This window comes from Peromyscus eremicus, chromosome 5 (genome assembly GCF_949786415.1).
Source record: "Peromyscus eremicus chromosome 5, PerEre_H2_v1, whole genome shotgun sequence".
Taxonomy (NCBI): Eukaryota; Metazoa; Chordata; class Mammalia; order Rodentia; family Cricetidae; genus Peromyscus; species Peromyscus eremicus.
The window spans coordinates 37,866,962-37,890,114 of NC_081420.1; the positions used below are offsets into that span (position 1 = coordinate 37,866,962).

A 23,153-nucleotide genomic window follows, 5' to 3' on the forward strand; every position below is an offset into this window, starting at 1 on the left:
AAATTGACTTAAAACACTATCGACGGCATGGTATAAACCACCCACAACTGCTCCATCTTGTAGCCAAGGTTGTTTTAGATAACCCAAGGCATTATATTCTGTCCCAAATACCTGTAAGATAGATATAGACACTGAACAGCCTCTGGTCCAATGAAAAGATAAACAAAAGCAAGTAATTTTACTGAGAATTTTATAATCCAAACTAATACAGAAGGCTAGGGATATACCATGGTAAAGTGCTTGCCTAGCGTGCCTGAAGCCCTTAGTCCAATCCTGTCAGCAAATAAAACCAGGTGTGGTGCTGCATGCTTGTAATCCCAGCAGGCAAGAGGATTGGGAGTTCAAAAACTTGTCTATAAAAAATGGAGGGGGGAGGGGTATATGGGCCAACTAGAGGGCTTAGTGGGTAACAGAGCTTGTCACCAAGGCTAATGGACCCAAATGGTAATCAGACAGAACTGATTCCCTGAAAGTTGTCCTTTGACATACACACAACACACACGCGCGCGCGCGCACACACACGCACACACACGCACACACGCACACACACTCACACTGTGGCAAGCACACTCCCCTCCCACACATACACAATAAATAAAAACATAATAAAAAGTTTTTAAACTGTTCCTTTAAAAAACAAAGCATATAACTTGAACATATTTCTGCTCTTGGGTTTCCAAGAAAGAAGAAAGCAAAGCACTGGCCAGAACTGGATCTTTCATGGCCAGGGTCACAGGAGAGTGAACTGATTTGCAAACAAGAGGAAACACTATTTCCCTGCAGAGACTGTAGGCTCATGTCCTCCTGCTCTACACACTCCCTGAAGCCTGACAGGACTTAAAGGAAGTCAGCTGTCAGGGAGAAGGTTGGCCGGCTGAGCAGAGCTCAGTCAGCTGTGAACTCACGAGCAAACACCAATATTGCTGGGTAATCATGGACTGGCCTGGGGACCTGGGAGGCTGGAAGGCAGGGCAGGTTCAGGTCCTGCCGCCAGGTCCACTCACCCTTCTTCACAGCCACGGTGAGGGTGGATGTGCTGCTCAGCCCCTGCTGGTCTCTCACGGTTAAACGGAAGTGATAGGTACCCACCTGCAGCCCGCTGACAGTGGCTATGGCTTTGTCCACATTCTCCATCTCCACTGCACTGGGACCTCTGTAAAACGGGGATGTTGTAGACAAAAGGTGGACATGAGACCTGTGCCCCGTTTCTACTCCTGGCTGTAGTGACCTTCTATCTGCTCTTCTACAGAATTCTAAGATAACTCTTCATGCACACTCGTTCTCTAGCTTGGCATGAGGGTCAAAGCTAAAGTCTGGTTTTTTATTTTTTTATTATTATTTTTTTTTAATGTGCTGGGTTCTGGGGAAAGGGTTTCATTCTTTTTTCTTTTTTAATTGAGATGCCACTGAACTGATCTCTCTTTAGAAAGCAGAACCTTAGAAACTGCTCACTTTTTTTAAGATAGGGTCTCACTATGTAGCCCAGGTTAGTCTTGAACTCATGATAAGCTTTCTGCTTCAGCCTGCTAAGTGCTGAGATTACAGGTGTGCACTATCATGCCCAACCACCCATTTCTTCTTTGAATGAAACTCAGTTAAGTCCTCATCTAGCTTCAGGGCATGCGTGGAAAAAGAAGGCATGAGCCAGATGATCTGCCATGGGAGAGAGGATTTATGTCTAGTCGTTAAGACCTAGACTTGGTTATCAGATGGGGCAGTTTGTGTCTCCATGTAGCCTCTTCCAGTCTAGGTAGCCTAAACTATTCGGCTTTGCTGGTTTCTTCAAGCCTAAGTTTTTCAACTTGAAAATGGGGATGATCCAGCCAGCGTGGTGGCACATGCCTTCAATCCCAGCACTTGGGAGGTGAAGGATAGTCAGAGGCAAGTGGATCTCTGTGAGTTGAAGGCCAGCCTGGTCTATATAGAGAGTTCTAGACCAGTCAGGACTATATAGTAAAACCCTGTCTCAAAATAAACAAACAAACAAAAAAATGGGAACGATGCAGTTCCTTCTTCAGAAGCCATGTGGCATATTGAGACCCAGTAGGTAAAACAGGAAATGTTATAATGTGAATTTCACCTTGAACTTGCACATCTGTCCTATGAAATCAATGGGCTGGTTAAGTGTAGACCACACATGGCTTTCCCTGCATCTCTTTTGGCAGGAAGCTCACCCCACACCACTCCAGCCCTGTCCACCTCTTCTGAGCTCCACTTCCCTCCACTGCCAACCAGGGGCCATCTCCCCAAAACACTATCCTCTTTTTGATTGCTTGTTTGTTTGAAATGAGGGTCGTGCTATGTAGCTTAGGCTAGCCTTGAACTCAAGAGTTTCCTGCCTCAGCCTCCCAAGTGCAAGGATTACAAGCATGTAGCACCATGCCTATAATACATACTTTTATCAATAAGGCCTAGTTACTCTTTGCTTGAATCTTGACTCCTCAACAAGCTCGGGCTGCAGTTTAACGTGGTCCTCCAGGGAAGGGATGCTGTCACTCAGCAGTGACCCAGCCTCAGAGCTGGGTGGATACACTACCTGAGGTGCTCCCAGTGGTAGCAGACGATGCCGTGGTCATCACTGCTCCCGCTCCCATCCAGTGTAGCGCTCTGCACCGGGAAGAACAGCTCCTTATCGGGGCCTGCCACAGCCACCGGAGCCTGGTTGTTCTCTAGAATTACAGACGTTAAAGAGAGGAAAGGAGAGAAGGAAGAAGAAAGTAAAAAGGAAGGAGGAAGAGAAGAAGGAAGGAGAGGAGGAAGGGAAGGGAGGAAGGGAGGAAGGGAAGGAAAGAAGAAGGAAGGAGGGGGGAAGGGGAGGAAAGAAGGAAGGAAGGAAAGGAGGAAGGGGAGGAATGAAGAAGGAAGGAAAGGGGGAAGGGGAGGAAAGAAGAAGGGAGAAGGGGAGGGAAGGAAGAAAGGAAGGAGAGGAGGTGAGAGGGAGGAAAGGAATTAAGGAGGAAGTGAAAAAGGGTAAGAGGGAAGGAAGAGTGCAGGGAGGAGAAGGAAGAGGAACAGAAATCAGGGTGCATAGGCTTGCTCTCTTCTGTCTGCAGCGCCACTGTCTAGCACAGTACCCGCTACATAGCAAATGTTGACAACATTTCACTTGTGGGCTGGAGAGACCTGGGTTCAATTCCCTGGACCCACATGGTGGCTCTCAACAGTCTGTGACTCCAGTTCTGATGCCTCCTTCTGGCCTTCACAGACATCCATGCAAGCCAAACACCCATGCACATAAAAATAAATATTTTAAAAAAGGAAAATGTTTCAGCTGAATGTTGGAAGAAAGAAAAAGAAGTAAAATATCGCTCATGGTGTTATTTTTATGAATAGTTACTATTTCTGCTTCCAAAAAAAAAAAAAGCCACATAATGCAAGCCAAGAGTCACACAGACACAGCCATTACCATCAGAATATAGTGTCTTTCTCCTCTGTCCTCCTCAATATGCATAGTGGCTTCTTAATTTCCTAAGGACAAACATCCACAAAGCCCTGCCCCTCTGTGGGACCTCTCATCCCAGTCCTGGTCCCCAACAGGCCTAGTCCCATCTCTTCTTTCTCCAGTCACACCATTATTTTTAGTTCTTCAATGTACCCAGGCTCCTTTCATCCTGTGGCTTCTGGGAGTCTGGGCCCCTCTTCCTAAACACCTTCCTTCTTGCCCTCCACTCCCCATCCTTCTCCTCCTGATCACCTCTCATGAGTTTGTCAATGGGACTCCAGTGAAAGCTGTTTCTGGAGCCAAGTGCTCTGTGGGTGCTCTTTATGTGGGCGCCCTTCCTCACTGAGGAAAGCACCTGAATAACTTCATGTCACTTCACGTGCACTTGCCACAGCCCTGGAAGAGCACAGGCCGGGCCCATCTTCTTTAAGTCCATATCCCTAGGGTCTGGCTGGGAGCACCTTTTACATCTTAGCTGAATCAATAAGTGAAAATTCAACCAGTTGCCTTTCTGCTGAGACTTCCCATCATCAGGCTACCATGTGATGGATGTGGAGACAGCAAGCCTTTTCTAGAGAAGTTTTCAAACCAAGACCATCATAAGCAAGGTCTGGCTGGCTACCTATGAGTCTCCCGAAAGCTACAGGTAGCAGAGCCCTGGGTTTTTATAAGACCAGTAAGTGAGTGGAGCCTGGGTCAACACCCAAGTTTCTGCTGCGTCTGGGTGTCAGGCCACACAGTCAACCAGTCTCCCCCAAGACACCCTGGAACTTTCTCCAGCTGAGTATGACAGGCCCAGGAGTGACCAGATGACCAATCAGAGACACACTTGGTGCTGACAGCGACTCTCATTTTGTCTTTGGTACTACAGTTTGGAGGCGTGTGACAAGATTCAGAACATCAAAGGAAACTTGGTTTTCCGTGCCCCATCAGCTCTCACATCTCTGACTTCCTGCCAGCTCAGGAACCTCAGGGTGCGACCACCAAGTTAGACACATCTGAAGCTCAAGAGTCTGGCTATCGCTTCTACTTTCATCTCTGGGGTCAAATCTCATTCGCATCTCACCTACCAGCCTGGACAATCACGGCGACCAGAGCAGCGGATTGCTGTCCTGCGGAATCCGTCACCATCAACTGAAATGTGTACTCTCCTTCCCGCAGCTCAGACAAGTGGAGGTATGGGGTCTGTGCTCCCTACACAATAGCGATGTGGAAAGGAAACAAGAGGAAGACTGTCCTTAGAGAAGTCCCAGGAAACAGTGCGCCATGACAGAGGCTGCTGGGTTCCCTGAATGCAGGGATCCTGCTCGAAAACAAAGCCAGGGTCATCTGGGAAGAGGAAACTTCAGTGGAGAAAATGTCTCTATCACACTGGCCTGTAGGCAAGCCTGGGGGAGCATTTTCTGGATTAATGACAGATTTTGGAGAACCCAACCTGCTGTGAGCAGTGCCACCCCTAGGCAGGTGGTTCTGGGTTGTATGAGGAAGCAGGCTGAGCAAGCCATAAGGAGCAAGCTAGTAAGCAGTGTACCTCCACGGCCTCTGCTTCCATGTCTGCCTCCGAGGGCCTGTCTTGAGTTTCTGCCCTGATTTCCGTTGATAGTGGATTACCATCTGTAAGGTGAAATAAACTTCACCTCCCCCATGTTACCTTTACTCATGGTCTTTATCACAGCAACAGAAAGCAAACAAAGACTCTTGGGAAGCTGAAGCAAGAAGGTGGCAAGTTCAAGACCTGCCAGGGACAGAGGAAGTTCAAGGCCGATCTGGACTTAGGAAGACCCTAGCTCAATATATATTGAAAACTATAAAAGGGAAAAGGGCTAGCACTCAGTGCTGGAGTGCTCGCCTAGTGCATGTGAGGTGCTAGGCAGTGCATGCAGAAATTAAAAGAAGGAAGGAAGAAGCAGGGTGTGGGGTGCATGCCTTTAATTCCAGCCCTGGGGAGGCAGAGGTAGGCAGATCTCTGTGAATTTGGAGCCAGCCTGGTCTACATAGCAAGCTCCAGACCAGCCAGGACTACATAGTAAGACCCTGTCTCAAAAAAAGGGGGAGGGAAGGAAAAAGAGGAGAGGAGGAGGGAAGGAGAAAATAAAAACAGGTGTGAACCTGAGAAAATGTAATTCTGAGTCTGTTGTGTGTCCTCACAGCATTGAAGGAATGTCAATTAATAAAGCCTCTGGAACTTAGTACAGCAGTGTTGGAACAGGGTCCGAGAATGGAGGTGTAAGGAGATTTCTGGGTGCTTGTGAAAAACCTCCAAGAAGGCAAGGCAAGAGTGACCTCAGTTTCTTCAAAAACATGAAATCGTTCTTGGATTATGCTTTCGTGCCCCGCCCCCAGGCATAGTGGATAGGAGTGAGTTTACTTCAGAATGTTCATTACAACTGACTGTTGTTATTTGTTTATATGCCTATGTGGATAAACATGCTTTTGCCATGAGCAGCTCATCTGCCAGCTGCAGCTTGCCATGTGACTGGACACTTTACTCACGTCACTCCTGTTAACTCTTGGAATATAAATTGTCTGATGTTCTGAATAAAGTTGGCTATTGCATGAGACTTTAGTCCACCTCATTTATAGGCTCCATCCTCCCAGGTCCCCCCACTTCTAGAGTGGCAAACACAGCAGTATCTGCTACGGTGTTTCAGCAAGTGGGGCATACAGAATAATATCTGCTTTTCTGATAACGTAGTTAGTTACCTCTAATGTTTCTCCCAAGTCTAAATAAAACATTGCTCTAACAAATACTACGTCTGCTTTTTTCCCAAAGGACCTCATGATCGACTTGAAACAACAGGACTGACTGCTTGGTTGCTGTTCTGTGCTTACCTAAGTGTGTGACAGCAAGGGATGTAAACTTGGGGGAGACTTGGGAGGCTACATGCTCTTCCCACCACTTCACAGTTTGAGAAATTTATAAAACCGATTTTCTGATTTAACAACCCCCCTAAACCAAGAATAGATAAATGAATGATACATAGATGATGGATGGATGGATGGATGAATAGATAGGTGGATGGATGGATGGATGGATGGATGGATGGATGGATGGATGGATGGACAGAGACAGACAGACAGACAGACAGACAGACAGACAGGGATAGGATAAAAGGCTGCAGGCAGGATAGAGGACTTGCCTGCATGACCACCTCTTTGCTCTCACCGCCAGGGCCTGGGGACCACTCATAGAGGACAATCTGGTGATCATCACTGCTCTGGTTTCCATTCAGAGTTATGGTGTTTTGGGGCAAAGTTATGGTCTGATTTGGTCCTGCATTGGCAACAGGTGGGTAGTCCACGGCACCATGGATGATGAGGGTTGCTGTGGTGGAGTTAGTAGCGCCATCTGAGTCTGTGATGGTCAACCTATAAAGAGAAAAGGAAGCTCTTACATCCAAGCTTGTGCCACAGCTGAAAGTAAGTGGTCACCGTAGCCTGCTCAGACTAAACATTCTCAGAAAAAAAGTGAAAATAGAGGCCAGCCGGTGGTAGCACACACCTTTAATCTCAGCACTTGGGAGGCAGAGGCAGGCGGATCTCTGTGAGTTCGAGGCCAGCCTGGTCTACAGAGAGAGATCCAGGACAGGCACCAAAACTACACAGGGAAACCCTGTCTTGAAAAAAACAAAACAAAACAAAACAAAAAAGTGAAAATAGAAACTTGAGGATGAGGCTAAGAAAAGCATACAGGCCAGAAGATATTTTTCTTTGCTTCTGTTGTCATGGATTCATTTTACTTTTGAATCATAATATGTTTCCACATTAAGCCTTAGCTTTTATGAATTTACTAGTCTTTGAGATGCTGAATGGAGAATGTGCCCCCTCAAGGAAACCGAGAAGCTTCTCTAGACAACTCAACTCATCTTAAGAGTATCACTAGGCACCTCTCACAACAACTCATCCTAAGAGCATCACTACACACCCCTCTCCAACAATTCATCCTAAGAACATCACTACACACCGTTCTCCAACAATTCATCCTAAGAGCATCACTACACACCCCTCTCCAATGACTCATGCTAAGAGTGTTACGGGGAGCCACTTCTGCCTTTGATCTTGAGAATTTAGTGACTGAACCACTTGTGAATTTCAGCTACAAAGCACCCAGTTTCTAAAGTCATTTCTGGAGGATTGTCTACAATCATGCTTCCAGAACACTTTTTGCAAAGCATTTTAGGGTTAAGCATTTTCAAATACATACAAAATGTTCAACATACACACACCAAAAGAAAAAAGAAAAAAGGAAAGAAAGAATGGAGGAAGAAAAGAGAAGAGAAGAGAGAGAGAGAGAGAGAGAGAGAGAGAGAGAGAGAGAGAGAGAGAGAGAGAGCAAGCTGCCCAGGCCCTCCTGTACTGAAATGGTCCCAAGAACAGCACAGTCTCCATTTGCTAATTTCACCCTTGGTGGAGGTGGGGAGTGGGGCGGGTGTCTGTGAACTAAGCTGTATAAATAGGAATAGAGAACAACAGTTCAGGGTAAATTGTATATCGGGGTCATCTGCAGCTTCTGGGCTTCCTTTCACACTGTCCCACAAACTCCACACAGACAAGGGCCAAACTCCAGCTCAGCTCTGACCACAAACAAAACCTCGGGGGTCTCTCCCATCAAAACTTTAACCCAAGTAAGAAAAAAAAGAAAAGGGTTTAAAGTAGCATGTGACTAGAAGAAGCACTTAATACCATACTGTTCAGAGTGCTCATTTTTAGGTCATGGACATAGGGGAAATATTTCACTTCCTCTGCTTGGTGATATATTATTTTTATTTTTATAGAAAGTATCAGTTTCAAGAAACAGTCAAAAGAGAAGTCCTGGGAAAACACAATATAGGTAGAACCCACTTGCCTAAAAGTGTAGTTACCAGGATCTAAGTTCGACAAGCGTAAGACTGGAGCATCAGCCAGAAACGCCTCTCCGAGGAAGGGCCCGTCGACTTCTTCCCAGTGGTAGCTCACTACCTTAGTATCATCTGTACTTTCTACAAAGACGAAGAAAACAACATCCACAGTGAGTTATGGGAATAGTGAGATGAAAGCATTACAACTTATTGAAAACTTAACCGTGTTTAGTAGAAATACACATCTGCACAGATCTCAACAGTACACAGTATGCATTAGGGCCATTCCCAGTCCCTAAATTGGCACCATTTTTCTAGACTTGCATAGGTTTGAGCAGGGCAAGCAGAGTGACAGATACTGTGGCTCAGAGTGCAGCACCTGGACATTCAGCTGCTGCTCATCTGGGTGACTGATGACATGCTACCAACACCTTCATACAGATATCTGAATAACAGGTTCTTGAACATGTTGAGAGCTGATTATCTACAATGTAAAAAACCCCTTTACCATATTAATGACTAAGATATAAGTCCAGAAAAAGACTCGTGCACGAAAATTTCCCCACTTAAAAGAGCAAACCAGGGTAGGACTGAGAAGATGGCTCAGCAGTTAAAGGCACCTGCCACTGTGGTTGACGACCTGAGTTTAGTCCCTGGGACCCACAAGGCGGAACAAGAGAACTGACTACCAAAAGTTGTCCTCCGAACTCTTCAGGTGCGCTATATTGCGCACAACACACACACAGTATGAGCATATGTACAGAAGGCTGGGACTGTAGTTTAGTGGTACAGAGCTTAACTACTATGCATGTGAAGCCCTGGGTGGTTTGATCCTCAGTAGTGAGAAGTGGGGCGGGGGGGTGGTTTTGGCATGGTAGGTCACTAGCGTTCAGGAGACTAAGTCAAAATTATTTGCATGAGTTTGAGGCTAGACTGAGCTACACAGTGAGACCTTGTCTCACAAACAAACAAACAAACAAACAAAAAAAAACCCAAGCAGGGCTGGAGGATATAGCTCAGTGACAGAATGTTTGCCTAGCATCCACAAAGCCCTGGGCTCAATCTTCATATCACAAAAATAAACAAATAAATAATAAAAGAGAGCAACAATGTGTGTCATGTAGAACCACAGACTTTCAGACCTAGAAGGAAGCTGACTTTTCATCAAATTCATTTAAGGAAATAAGTTTATATGGCCAACTAATAATCCTGCATGATTTTGTAGCTGAGCTATTCTGATCAAAGATTTTTAAAAATTCTGGCCTTTTCTCATATAATTATTTCCATTTAAAGTGTTCTTTGTCCACCAGGCATGGAGGCTCACGAGCCTACAATCCCAGCATTAGGGGGCCAAGGTCAACCTTAAGTACACAGCAAGCGTGGGGCCAGCCTGAGCTGCCTGAGAAAGCAAACAAACAAATGTGCTGTATGTTCATGTTGTAGTGGGTGGAGGATGAGGACATGATGCGGATAGATGCAAGCATCACATCACTGTGGTGTCCACAGTCTGCCGGCAGGCTGATAGAGCGTCATTTGTGAGTAGGAGCCTCAGCCACTGCCTCTCACTCTCAGCAGGCCATGGGGTTAACTTGGTGACTGAATGAACAGGAAAGCAGATGCAGAGCACATCACACTGTTAAACCAAATTAACAGTAGACGTGTTTATGGTCTATTCTCGCTTGTATGGACACCCAAAGGTGGACTTCCCTCATCCTCTAGTTAAAGAATAAACTCTGAATAAATTAGTAAGCAAAATGCTACCCACTCTCGCTGAAGCCAACCTCACTTATATTTAAAGGTTCTGTTCAATCGCTACGTGATTCACAAAAGAATCCTTAGTAATTATTTGAATTACAAATCAAATATCTGACCCTAAAGAACACTGTGTTTGTTTGTTTGTAGTTTGTTTGCTTTAGACAGTGTTTCGTGTATCCCAGGCTGGCCTGGAACTCCTTGAGTAGCAGAAGATGACCTGGAACTCCCCATTCTCCTGCCTTTGCTGCCCAAGTGCTAGGATTACAGGGCTGCTGCTACTCCCAGCTGGAAGAGCCTAAGACAAGAAGCTGAAAGAGACACTGGTTTATCTCGGTGTAACAAGTCTTCTTGGCCCTGACACAGAGTACAATCGGACAGTACAGACAGACAGAAACCACCCAAACATGGATACACACGGCTGCCGTCGATGAGGGCCGAGGTCAAGGGCACAGTGAGTTCCTGTATCTGAGGAGAAACAACTGCCGTGGGTGGCTGGTTGACTCTTGCTGCTGTGGGACAGGAAAAACAGACAGCAACTAAGCCAGCTTCCCACACACCAGTCACACAAACAAAGAATCCTCTAAGAGCTTATTCTGAACGTCCTGTAGAGGTCTTCATCCCCCTGGGTCTCAACTGTGGAAACTGTAAACTTTTAAACCCTCCTGAGTTTGTCTGTCAATTTACTTACCTATAGACAATCCCAGACTCAAGAGGTGAGTCGTGAAATGTGTACTGTGATTACAGAAAAGGAAGACTAGATTGCAGGGCTTTATTTGTCCCAGGGTAGCCTCCAGTTCTCTATGGATGATGGCCTTGAACTCCTGTTCCCCATCTGTGTCTCCCAAGAGTGTGGAGGCCCACAAAGGTTTCCTAGTGAGATCTGAGTTTGCTTTACCCAGCAGGGCTGCATCAGAGGATTGTTTGACCTCATGTGTGGTTTCTAGGTGATTGGAAGGGTCCGCACTTGGCTGTGCTAGAGGGAGGTCTTTTGCTCCACCCCTTGGCATTCCTATAAAAGGCCCTTTAGAAGAGGCAGAAGGGGCCAGTAAATATTGATCCAGGCCCTCCTGAGGCTATTCTGTGTTTCTATCTGTCTCTCTCCCCTCTATCTTTCTATCTAAATAATTCTCCCTCCTCCCTCCTCAAGAATACCCTGGGGAAAAGTGGAAGCTGGCCTCCCACACAAGTGCTAGGATTACAGGGTGAATCCAAGTGTATCCAGTACTGGGCAAGCACTCTACCAACTGAGCAACATCACCAAACCATGAATTGGATCTTAAATCTTTGACTGAAGGTGCCCACCACCATCACAAGACTTCAGTAGTAAGTAGACTGTGGGAAAGGTGGAGCTGCTGGCCCCCAGGAGAAATGGCTAGGAGGTGGTGTTGCCACAAACTTGATGCAGGCCAATGGCACTGCTGAGCTGATGGATAAGTGGAAGCTGGAGGCCAGGACACAGAGCAGGGTGTGTCCACCAGGACCAAAGGTCACCTCCTCTAATCCACATGAATACACTGCATTGTGACCCAGGGGTGGACTTGATAGTCCATGGCACATGTGTGCCCCTGGTCCTTTAGGGGCACAGGTGAGTGCATTTGAAATATCCGTGCTCCTACAAGAAAGTTAGATCATGAGGAAAGAAGGTGGATAGAGTAAGTGTTGGACAGGGAGGGTCAAGGTACAGCTTGTCATCATTCAAGAACAGTGAGTAGTTACCTTGTATACTTGAGTAGCATGTCAAGCAAGTGCCAGAATTATATAAAAAGCAAAAGAAAACAAAAAGACTAAACATAATCCTTGCATGTTTCTCTACAGTGGTGCCTGGGGGGCTGGAATGAGAATGCCTCCCAAAGGCTCATGTATCTGAATGCTCAGTCACCAGGGAGTGGAACTGTTGAAAAGGATTAGGGGGCATGGCCTTGTTGGAGGAGGTGTGTCACTGGAGGTGGCTTTGAGGGTTCAAAGGCCCACACCAGGCCCAGGCTCTCTCCCTCTCCCTCCCCCATCTCTCTCTCTCTCTCTCTCTCTCTCTCTCTCTCTCTCTCTCTCTTACTCTCCCCCCCCCCCCCCCCCCCGCCCAGCCAGCCTGCCTGTGGATCAGGATGTAGGTTCTCAGCAACTCCTCTTGCACATGCCTGCCTGCATGCTGCCATGCTCCCTGTCATAATAACAATGACCTAAGCCTCTGAAATTGTAAGCAAGACCACAATTAAATGCGTTCCTTTATAAGAGTTGCCTTGGTCATGATGTCTCTTCATGGCAATAGAACTCTAACTAAGACAGTCCCTAAGGTAAAAATAAAAGAATATGTGGTAAACATTGTCAGGTCCAAACTCCAAAGGCAGTCCAAATATCCAGAAAAGAGCTCAACCTAGATTATAGGAGGATTTCTGGCAGTTAGATAAAAGCCAGCATTCCTCAGGAACTTGTGAAGCTAGTTTTTCCTCCATCAAAAGGATTCATTTCCCTTACCTCTGGCAGAAGGGACATGTGGCTACCCTGTGGCACCTTTCGGCATATCAAAGCCTATGCTGGCTTCCAGGCTCCCTCTGTATCACGAGTACCTGTAACAAAGTCCGGGCTAGCATCTAGCCCTTCTCACCTCCTCCCTACACTAAACTCCCTTCAGCTCGCTGGCTTCCCTCACCCCAGCTACTCAGTCTCCTTACAGCCTTGGTATTCTTGCTATGTTTTTTCTCTCTCTGTTCCTGCCTCTCTCCCTGTTTTCTCTAGTCTCTGTCCCTTGCTATTCCCTCCTCTCTCACAGATTGTCCTGACCATGTCCAGTCTACTTCTCTCTCTCTCTGCTCTGGACTCTTCCAGATGCCTCTGTCTGTCTGTCTGTCTGTCTGTCTGTCTGTCTGTCTGTCTGTCTCTCTCTCTCTCTCTCTCTCTCTCTCTCTCTCTCTCTCACATCTAAAATAAAAACCTTCCCTTTAACCATACCATGGAACAGTCATGTCGTCAGTTTATACAACCGTGGCATCCAGGTGCAGAACATGAGTCCAGCACAGCCAAGAGGCCATTCTCCCACCCGACTCACCTGGCATAACACTGATGTTGACATATGCTTCTCCAAATGCATCCTCACTAGAAACAGCTACTCTGAAGGCATAGAATCCCACGGATAACTGCAATGTAAAAACATACACATGGGAGAGCATCTGAAGACATTGGAATCTGCCTTCTAGAACAGCATCCCAAAGGCTTGAGAGGAAGCCTCATTGCAGTGTGTCTAGGACTGCTACAAATGTAAGAACTGCATTCTAGGATACTAAGTCACCTGCATAGGCCTTTTTCTTAGTTACAGGTATCACAAGCCTTATATCAGCCAAGGACAGCAGCTCTCGGATGAGTGTGTATGGAACTGTGCTGTATTTGGGGTTCGGGGAGGGTCGCTCAGTGATAAAAGTGAACACAGGGCCTCACAGGTGCTCAGCAAGGACCCTACCCTGATCTACACCCGAGTCTGGAATCACACATTTGTAACATACAAGTTCACAGATTTACTGGCAGAGGTCTGGGTATCATGCTTTGAGAAACAGCTTAGTCACACGGCAGTGATATGAGCTGGTAAGGCTCTGGGATTGGTACAGTGTTGCAGGAAGACATTCACCTCATAAGAAACCAGACCCCTAGCTATTAAATCAATGTGTTCTCCTTGGAGCCAAGGAAGTGGTACGTGTTTTCTTGTGCGTAGAGCAGGATTTGATAATCTAAGCAACTTGTGAACTAGAATGGAATTGCTGGAAACTCATAGAACATGCCTGGTGGACACCTGAGATATCTTTAACACAGTAAAGACTGCAGGAATTAGAACCCAGGCTTTGAATCCACCACACAGTATGGGCTTCCAAGGCTCTTTCTCTTGAGCTGATGACATGCCAAGCAATTCAAACAGAAAAGCTACTGAACGTTTCCTCATTTAACCATCCATCTGCCTGCTTGAGCTTTATGTAATTATAACTCGCTGATCTTTCTGATTTTTTTTTTTTTTTTGAGACAGGAGATTCAATTATGTTGCCCAGGCTGGCCTGAACTTCTGGGATCAATCAAACTTGCCTCAGTTTCCCCGGTAGCTGAGATCACAGGCACATGCCATCATGCCTGGCTTCTTCATTTGTTTTTAATCCTAAGAGAGAATTCTGGGTTCAACAGCAAAGATGTTGCTAACCGGATTTTGAGGTGTGAAACCTGTTACTTACTTGAGAGAGGTGAAGAGTTGGCTTGTTCTCTTGTTTGATTTTACCTTGAAAGTCTACAGGGTGGCTCATTAAACTCCATTTATAGCTGTAAGTTGTGTCTGAGAACAAATCAGAAACATGAGTGCTTATCAATTCTGAGATAACCCTAAGGAGGAGAGAGCTTTAAACCAACAGTACCAATTGCCTTAGATACAAGCTTCCAATCCTCATCCCAGGAAGGAATCACAAAGCTTCTGTGTCTTTGCAAATAAAGAAAAACAAAAACAAAGACAAATTTATCATGAAAGTATACAAATGATAGAAAATAGAGTCTAAAAATTAAACCTCCCCAATTTCACTGTTAACATTTGAAAACATTCCTTCTAGGCTGTTTCCAACACCTGATTATCCATATAATTCCTTTTTTTTTTAATCAATAAGACAGACTCTCACTCTGTAGCTCTAGCTGGCCTGAAATTCACTATGTAGATCAAGACCAAGGTGTTTTCCAACTCACAGAGATCTGAGTGTCTCTGCTTCCCTGGTACTCAGATTAAAGGCGTGCAAACCCACACCCACCCTACATACACTTCAGCTGTTTAATCCACTGTGTCTTTTCTCCTTTTGATGAAAAGTACATAGATTTCAACTCATTTGATCTTGATAGGGGTTGGTTTAAGACACAAAGTTACTTAAACCTCTCTATCTTGAACTAAAGCTGTCTGCAGCCTTTAGATAGCAATGGAGTAGCTCAGCTCAGCTCAACGGACTGAGAGGCAAATGACAGGCAAGACTGTCTCTGTTTAGGAAACTTTGACCCGTGTGACCTGAGTGAGAACCAAATACTTTAAGAATGATCTAATTAAGGAAGAGTGCACTGATAGGCTGTAGGAATGGTTCAAATGCTCAGGAATAGTGGGGCCCTGGGTAAAGAGAAGGTAAGCACTGTCAACCTGGCATTATATTTAAATTTATGTGTGTGTGCATTTTATGTGTGTTTATGTGTGCATGTATATGTGTTGTGATATGTGTGTACCGTGTCTGTGTGTGTGTGTGTGTGTGTGTGTGTGTGTGTGTGCGCGCGCGCGCGTGTACCATGGCACGTGTGTAGAGGTCAGAAGGCAGCTCCAAGTATTGATCCTCTACTTCCAACTTGTTTGAGATGGGATCACCTGTCATTCACCACTGTACAGACTAGGCTAGTTAGCCTCGCTCTGCCTCCCATCTTGCCACAGGAGTGCTGGGATGATAGACATGCTACCACATCCAGCTTTCCATTAGTTCTAGGGATCTGACATGGGTTCCCATGCTTGTATGGCAGGTACTTGTCCACGGCACCTCCCTGGCCCCTGGCCATTTTTTGAGCAACTGATCTGGAATATTCTGAGAACTACTCAACTGTGTCTCTAATACTACAGCATCAGCAAGCAAGCTTCCCACTGCATGCCATCCCCTCTCCTCAGTAGAATCTCCCTGGCCTCCGTGGGATGTCACAGATCAAGGCCTTGCATGTGGCAACCCCACCTCTCTGATATCATATGGTGATCTTCTAATCTGACCAGTCATAGATTATGCACTATATTGAACTTCCTAGAAACCTACTGCATTTCTGCTATCTCAGTCAATGTTGGCCATCTCCTACTTGGAATGTTGTGGGAAGGATGCATCAGGCCTATGGTCTGTGGAGACCTGGGAGAGAACACCCCAGCTCTACCAGCCAAAAATGTCAAACTCTTACCTGCAGGGGGCGCTGGCTCAACAGAGGCCTTCAGTTCTGCTTCACAGTCCGGTAAGGTTATCACAAGGTTATCTCCAGCAGACACTGCAAGCGCCTTTACTAAAAGTTAATTAGAAACCGTGCATGCCATTATGTAATACAATGTCTGCATAATATACCTGCTCTTAGCGTGATCATTCCTCATAAAATTTTATCTAAGGCACCCCACCCCAGGCCGGTGCCCTCTATTATGCTGCAATCTAGACCGCAAACTTAAAACTTCCTGCATGAGTTGACACTGGGAAGAAAATAATCATTCAGAATGAGCAATGTGTTGCGTGGTGGTTTACCAGCAGGTGGAGGACTACTGATGGAGTTTGTTTTCTCTGGGGCAACCAGCTTTTCTTGACTCCCTGGTGAGTGGTCCTTGCTCACAAATAGGTCAAGAGTGCTCCTAAGTGACTCAGTATCATTAGCCATGCTGCTCAGATCCGGGAGCCCCTCATAAATGGCCGCTAATGGCTTTGCTCTTGGAGCCTTTCCAATAGGAAATCCAGGCAAGCTCAGTATGAAAAGGTAATTGAACTCCAGCAGCGGGGACATTAACTCTCATCAAAAGCACTTACCTGCTAATGCAACAAAGCTCATTTACTGTCCAACCTCCATGGCATCGACATAGTCCTACTTGTCTCAACTGGGCACTAGTTTCACTGCCATTCATAATTGGGTCAGAATAAACTATTGGAATTGAGTTTTCTGGGACCTTAGCCCACAAAATCAAGCTTACCAAGAGCTGAGAAAGGTTCTGCCATTCTCAAAGACACCCCAATATTCCCCTATCCCCATTAGCACCCAGGGAGTCAATATCCAGGGCAGCTTCTCTTCCTCACCCAGCTTCTCTTTCACCTCAATCTCCTCCTCACTCAAGTTCAGGGTCAAAGTCAGTAAGAGTGAAGGTTAAGAAGCATCAGGGAATCAGAACTGAGCAGCACTGGTTCAGGGGGCACCTGGGATACCAGGCAGGTCTCAAAGGTAACTGAAACTTTACGTTAGGAGTGTTGTTGTTGTTATTATTATTGTTTGAGACAGAATCGGATATAGCCCAGGCTGGTCTCTTACTCTCTATGTAGCCAGGAGATGATCTTGAACTCCTGATCTGCCTGTCTCCATTTCCCAAGTGCTGGGGTGACAGACTTGCACCTCCACACTCAAGCAGTTCAATCTTTAAACTGGGCTGTAGCTACAGGACACCCTTATAATCCAGTTGACATTGGAAGCATTAACCCCCACTCACTTTCTGGACAACAGACCTTATTTTATTTTAGTTTTGATTTAATTTTCTTGTTGGTGTAACAAAATCTCTGACAGAAAAGACTTGAGAAAGAAAGTGTTTGTTTTGGCTCCCAGCATGAGGGTTACATGCATCAAGGCAGGGAGGGCAAGACAGTAGGAGTGGGAGGCAGCTAATCTCATTGTGTCCTCAATCAGGAAGCAGAGGGAGATGAATCCTGGTACTCAGCTCACTTTCTCCTTTTTATGACATCCAGTCCCTACCCCACGGAAAGGTGCTGCTCACACAGTTACGCTCTTCCCACCTCGGTGAACCTAATCTAAGTAATCCTTCCCATCCTAGACTCCTATCTTGCCCTCTCCAACCACAAAACTAGTTCCAGCCAACTGATCTCCTTCTGGTTCTTCCAAAATGTTGTGTGAGTCTTGTCTTCTCTTCCACACATAATGGAAGAGATCACTCGTGGTGTTGCTTCAGAGAGCAACACTCTCAAGGACTAGTGATTTCCCAGGGAGAGAAGCCTTTGGTGCTCCAGGCCCACCATGTTTCTCCTGCTCCCAGCACCAGGACAGGCTTCCTGCAGTTCCCTATCTCCCATCAAAGTCACCCCCAAATATCACAGCTGCCTTGCCTTCTTGTTAAAAGTTCATTAACCAGAAATACACAACACTCATTCCTATTAGAACATGTGTTGCTCCCCCTACAGAACAGGTCAACCCCATGTGACCCGGCTCGCCCTACCCTGCCAGTCCCTCCTCCAGAATGGCTTCCTGGCACTCCTGGTAGATCAAGTAACCCTCCTCTGCTGCCAGCACCCTCTCACAGCATTTTCCATAGCTTGTCAAGCCATCTGTCCCATCTGTCAGTCTCCCCTCGTGCCTTAGAGATCCACAGAGGGAAAAGACAGACTGCCGTTCATCTTTTACTCTGGTTGCAGAGCATGATGTCTGCTAAGTGTCTGTCTCAAGACAGGGGCCGAAGGGAGCAGTAAACCTTAAACACTGTCACTGCTAGAGTCGCCCTCTGCAGTAAATGTCTTCTAACTGTCGTTTTCAAAAGTTACCTGTCCTGGTAGAAGTAGTCGGTGACACAGGCCTCGCAGGTGGGTCAGCCCAGGAGAACTGTAGTGGTGGGAAATGTTGGGGTGCTGTGTTCTGTGTTCCATGGGGTGACCAGTAAGAATGGAGCTTTTCCCCACCATGGCTGGGCTGGACTCCAGGCTGGTGGGGGCAAGACTAGGGGAAGGCATTAGAACCTGTGGGATAAATTAACAAGGGTATATTGTTATGAAAAGTGTTCGTTTGGGTTGGGACAACACAAATATGGGCAATGGGTTATTTGTGCCCATCCTCTCCAAATTCATGCACTGAAATCCTAACCCCCATGGGATGGTTTTTAGGTGAGGGGGAGGCAGAGTAGGTGGTCAGGTCATGGGGGTGAGAACCCTCATGAATAGAATCAGTGCCTTCATTACAAGAAGACAGAGCTCAGTCCATGGTGCAGGCTCCTAATTAGAGCACTCAACAAGCTGAGGCATTAGGATTGCTGATTTTGAGGCGAACTTCGGCTATGTAGAAAGACCTTGTCTCAAAGAAAGAGAAAATGAGGATGGGGAAGGAGAGGGGAGGGGGGAGAGGATAAACAGAAAAGAAGGAAGAGAAGAAGGGAGAAAGAAGAGGCAAGGAGGAAGGGAAAGGGTGAGAGGAAGGAAGGGCTGCCATGCCCCTCATCCTCTACAAGTCTGATCCTTGACTGGTTTTCTACAGATACTCTATTCAGTGGCGCTGTGGCGTGAGTAACGCTGCTCTGCTACAGTCTTTGCATGGAGAGATGTGTTTATTCCTCTTAAGTGCACACTAGGAGTGTAACTGCTGGGTCACATGCTAGGGCGTTGCTTTGTATTACTGTTTTAGTGCTCAGAACAGCAAGCCAGTTTCCCCGGGCATCTGCATCGCTGTGCACTCCACCGGCCATGTACGAGCACTGCGGCTTCTCTTCTAACTAACACTTCCCTAGTTCTGGCTTTGTTGTTGTTGTTGCTGCTGCTGCTGCTGCTGCTGAACTACTCAGGCCTATAGACCTTGGGCTACTCTCCACCCAGTCCTGGTTTTATTTTTTAGTACTTGGGATACTCTCCACCCAGTCCTGGTTTTATTTTTTTAGTACTTGGGATACTCTCTACCCAGTCCTGGTTTTATTTTTTTAGTACTTGGGATACTCTACACCCAGTCCTGGTTTTATTTTTTTAGTACTTGGGATACTCTCCACCCAGTCCTGGTTTTATTTTTTTAGTACTTTATTCTAGCCATCCTAATAGTATTACGTTTTGGATTCAACTTCTTTTACTTGTTTTATTTATCCTGAGTGCTGAGATTACAGGCACGTACCACCACTCATCCTTACCAATTTTTAAATCAGGTTGTTTTCTTGTTATTGAGCTGTAAGATTTATTCACATTTCTGCACATAATGTTATGATAAATAGTTTGCAAATATCTTACTCCGTTCTATAGGTTGTCTTCTCTTTCTTGATGTTGTTATTTGGGATGCAAGAGTATTTAATTCTGATGAAGTCAATTTATCCTTTTTTAAATTTTTACTAAGTTGTTTGTTTTGAAACAAGATTCTCTAATTAGCTCTGGCTGTCCTGAAACTCACAATGTAGACTAGGCTGATCTAGAACACACAGAGATCCTCCTGCCTCTGCATTCTGAATTCTGAGATTAAAGATGCATGCATAACATCATTTTTGCCAAATTTTGATGCCCTGTACAAAATAATTATCTAAACCTAGTTACTAAGGTTTAATATTGTTTTAACTCTTATCGATTAGGTCTTTAGAACATTTTTAGTTCTTTTTTTATATAAAGTGTAAAATAAGAAAGCTACAACTCATTCTTTTGCATGTATTATTGGGGCTTTGAAAAGGACACCCCAAACCAAATGCTTCAAGCCAAGTTTCTCTCTGGCCTTCTCCTGTATTCCTGCCTGTATCTCATTCTCCCCCAAAGCATGCCACAGAAGCTGGAAGTCCTTTTTCCCAGGATGTCAAGAATCTTATATACTATTTTCCTTTTTAAAATTCTTAAATGAGGCAAGGAGGTAGCTCAGTTGAGAGAGAGCTCACCTAGCATGGTCAAGGCCCTGAGTTGTAGCTAAAACCAGCATAAACCAGGAGAACCCCAGGATCCCAGTGCTCAGGAGGCAGAGGCAGGCAAATCTCTGTGAGTTCACAGCCAGAGACCTTGCTGCAAAGTATTAGATAAATAAAATAAAAACAGGAATTCTGAAATTCCCCTGTGCCCTCCATTCACTTCTTTCTGACTGCCTTCAGATCACTGCTAAACTCCCAGATTCTTACATTCTCTTCAAGTCCGAGCGATCTCTGGGTTCTCTGGTGTTCTGTCCTCACAGGATTTCCTTCTAGTAACACTTGGGCCTTCTCCCTACTTTTGCCGTCTCTAGACTCCCCGTGATTCTTTCCCCTCCCATGGCCCCTCCCTGCACACTGTTTAAAGGGTTGGAGATTCATTCCAGGGTCCCGGGGACGAATGTTCTACCATGGAGTCATAACCCTATTAGTTTTTCTTTCTTTCTTTTTGTTTTTGTTTTTTTTTTTTGGTTTTTCGAGACAGGGTTTCTCTGTGTATCTTTGCGCCTCTCCTGGAACTCACTTGGTAGCCCAGGCTGGCCTCAAACTCACAGAGATTCGCCTGGCTCTGCCTCTTGAGTGCTGGGATTAAAGGCATGTGCCACCACTGCCCGGCCTCTTTCTTTTTTGAGTTGGATCTCAGAACATGTTAAGGATGGCCTTGACCTCCACTCATGGTCCTCCTACCTCCACCTCCTGGGTAGTTAAACTACTTGGAAATGAGACCCTCGTTCTTTTACCACCGGGGTTTTTCATGGACAGGTCTGTGGTTCTTCATACCCATCAGCTTCACCATGTCTCTGGCACCCCTTCTAGCCACCTAACTAACTGGTAGGGCTGACTGTGGTACAGGAAAACTTGACATCTGTCTACTATGGGAAATTTCCAAAGCCTCTGTGTGTGTGTGTGTCTGTGTCCATACATGCTGGTGCCAGGGCCTTCTATGAAGTCTTTGTTAACATTAATTGTCCATAGAGGATCTCTAGGGAGAAGGGCTCTTAGGTAGATGACCTGGGAAGGGGAAGCTCTGTGTTCTTTTCAAACTTCTTACTCAGGGAAGCATGGCAAAGAATGCTATTATGTTACTGGTTAGGTTGTGAAAGACATTCATCCTGAGGCATCAACCTGAGGCAGTGCCCTTAGGAGAAACCTCCTCAGGTTCCTCAGCTCTGTGTTCTTTTCAGACTGCCTGCTAAGGGGAGCTCGGCAAAAGAACGCTGTTCTGTTTCCCGTTGGGCTCTGACATCCATCTTCCTGTTCCTCTAGCCTGAAGACTCTGGCAGAGCTTAGCCATGTGCTACTTTCCCTGCCCACCTATGGGCATGCTGTGGGATGTCTTTCTGTATGCTATGAATATATGTTGTTCCCATTGGTTAATAAATAAGCTGCTTTGGCCTATGGCAAGGTAGCTTAGAGACAGGCAGGAAATCCAAGGAGAGAGACAGGAAAGAGAAAGACAGAGATGCCAGCCACTGCCTAAGGAGCAGCAAGATGCCAGCAGACCGGTTATGGCATGGTCACGTGGCAACTTATAGATTAATAGAAATGGGTTAAGTTATAAGAGCTAGCTAGCAAGAAGCCTTCCGTGGGCCATATAGTTTGTAATTAATATTAAGCCTCTGAGTGATTATTTTATAAGTGGTTGTGGGACTGCAGCTGAGAAAGATTTGTCCCGACTGTGGGTCAGGCGGGACACAGGAAATCTTTCAGCTACAAGCATGTCTCCAGCACACCCACCTCTTTTCCAGAGCTATTGCTGGGTTGTTCTTGGAGCTGTAAAGTTTCTCTCTCCATCCCCTCTCCTGTAGGTAATACGGTCACAGAGGTGGGCCACACACTGGTCTCTGCTGAGTGCCCGGGGGTAGGGGACCCAGTGGACTCATTCAGGACCCCCAGCTGCTGCCGGCCCAGCGGCTGGGGTGTGGGGTCCTGCAGCTTCTCTGTGGAAGTAGCTGAGCTGTCCTCTGCAGCTGAGACATTGAAACCTCCCTCGCTGCCGGGCAGCAGGCTCCAGTCGGGGTACTCAGCGCCGCCTCTGGGGTCCTGTTGGTTGGAGGGCTGCAGGAGGCCCTGCTCCAGCTCCTTGTAGTCATCTGAGTACTCAGCAGTCTCCTCCGGTCCCCCATCTTTTCCTAGAAAGGGCAAGTCCTTCCTGAGGTCCTCAAGGGAGTCTCCCCAAGCACCAGAAGGGGAACCCCTGCCCAGCATCATGTCTCCGTAGTCCAGCAGCTGCTCGGGCTTCTGGACAGGTCTGCGCACGAAAGTGAGGTAAGACCGGATGGGGCCTGTCGTCCTGGGCTCACAGTTCTCCTGGTGCACGCAGTTCACCAGGTAGCAGCTGCCCTCAAACCACCAGGCCAGGTCGCAGCTGGGCAGGTCACAGCAAGCCGCCGTGCAGTCTCCCACGGAGAAGGTTTGAGATGCCCGCATGATTCTAATAGTTTCCAGGTTAGGTGAGATGATGGCGTTGGAATAAGTCCTCCCCTCACTGCACTGCTGGCCCCTGCCACCTGAAGACCAGAGAGATGCCAAAAGCCAAATTGGTAAGCACACAAACTTCAAAAGAAGATACACAAATGGCCAATAAATATTGGAGAAAATATCCAAGCTGTATAGTACACCAGTAACACCCCCACCTCCCCACCCCCCACTCCCCCACCCTCCACCCTCCTATCCTGGACCCATGTGGTAGGAGAAGAAAACTGATCCCTACAAGCTGACTTCCACATATATGCCACAACACTCACACACACAATAAATGAGTAAATGCAACATA

The 23,153-nt window shown here is 46.4% G+C and overlaps 1 protein-coding gene across 1 annotated transcript in view; it reads right to left on the reverse strand.

Moving 5' to 3' along the window:
* Positions 1–22,874, reverse strand: part of Kiaa0319 (KIAA0319 ortholog) — a 40,454-nt gene extending 17,580 nt beyond the window's left edge. The window contains 13 exon segments of the mRNA XM_059263249.1: positions 1,005–1,153; positions 2,537–2,669; positions 4,513–4,636; positions 6,583–6,811; positions 8,289–8,421; positions 10,452–10,544; positions 13,079–13,166; positions 14,241–14,338; positions 15,958–16,056; positions 18,291–18,337; positions 18,339–18,400; positions 18,402–18,482; positions 22,115–22,874. Of these exon segments, the coding sequence (XP_059119232.1) occupies positions 1,005–1,153; positions 2,537–2,669; positions 4,513–4,636; positions 6,583–6,811; positions 8,289–8,421; positions 10,452–10,544; positions 13,079–13,166; positions 14,241–14,338; positions 15,958–16,056; positions 18,291–18,337; positions 18,339–18,400; positions 18,402–18,482; positions 22,115–22,807 (2,029 nt within the window). The 5' untranslated portion in view covers positions 22,808–22,874.
* Between the last annotated feature and the right edge of the window lie 279 nt (positions 22,875–23,153).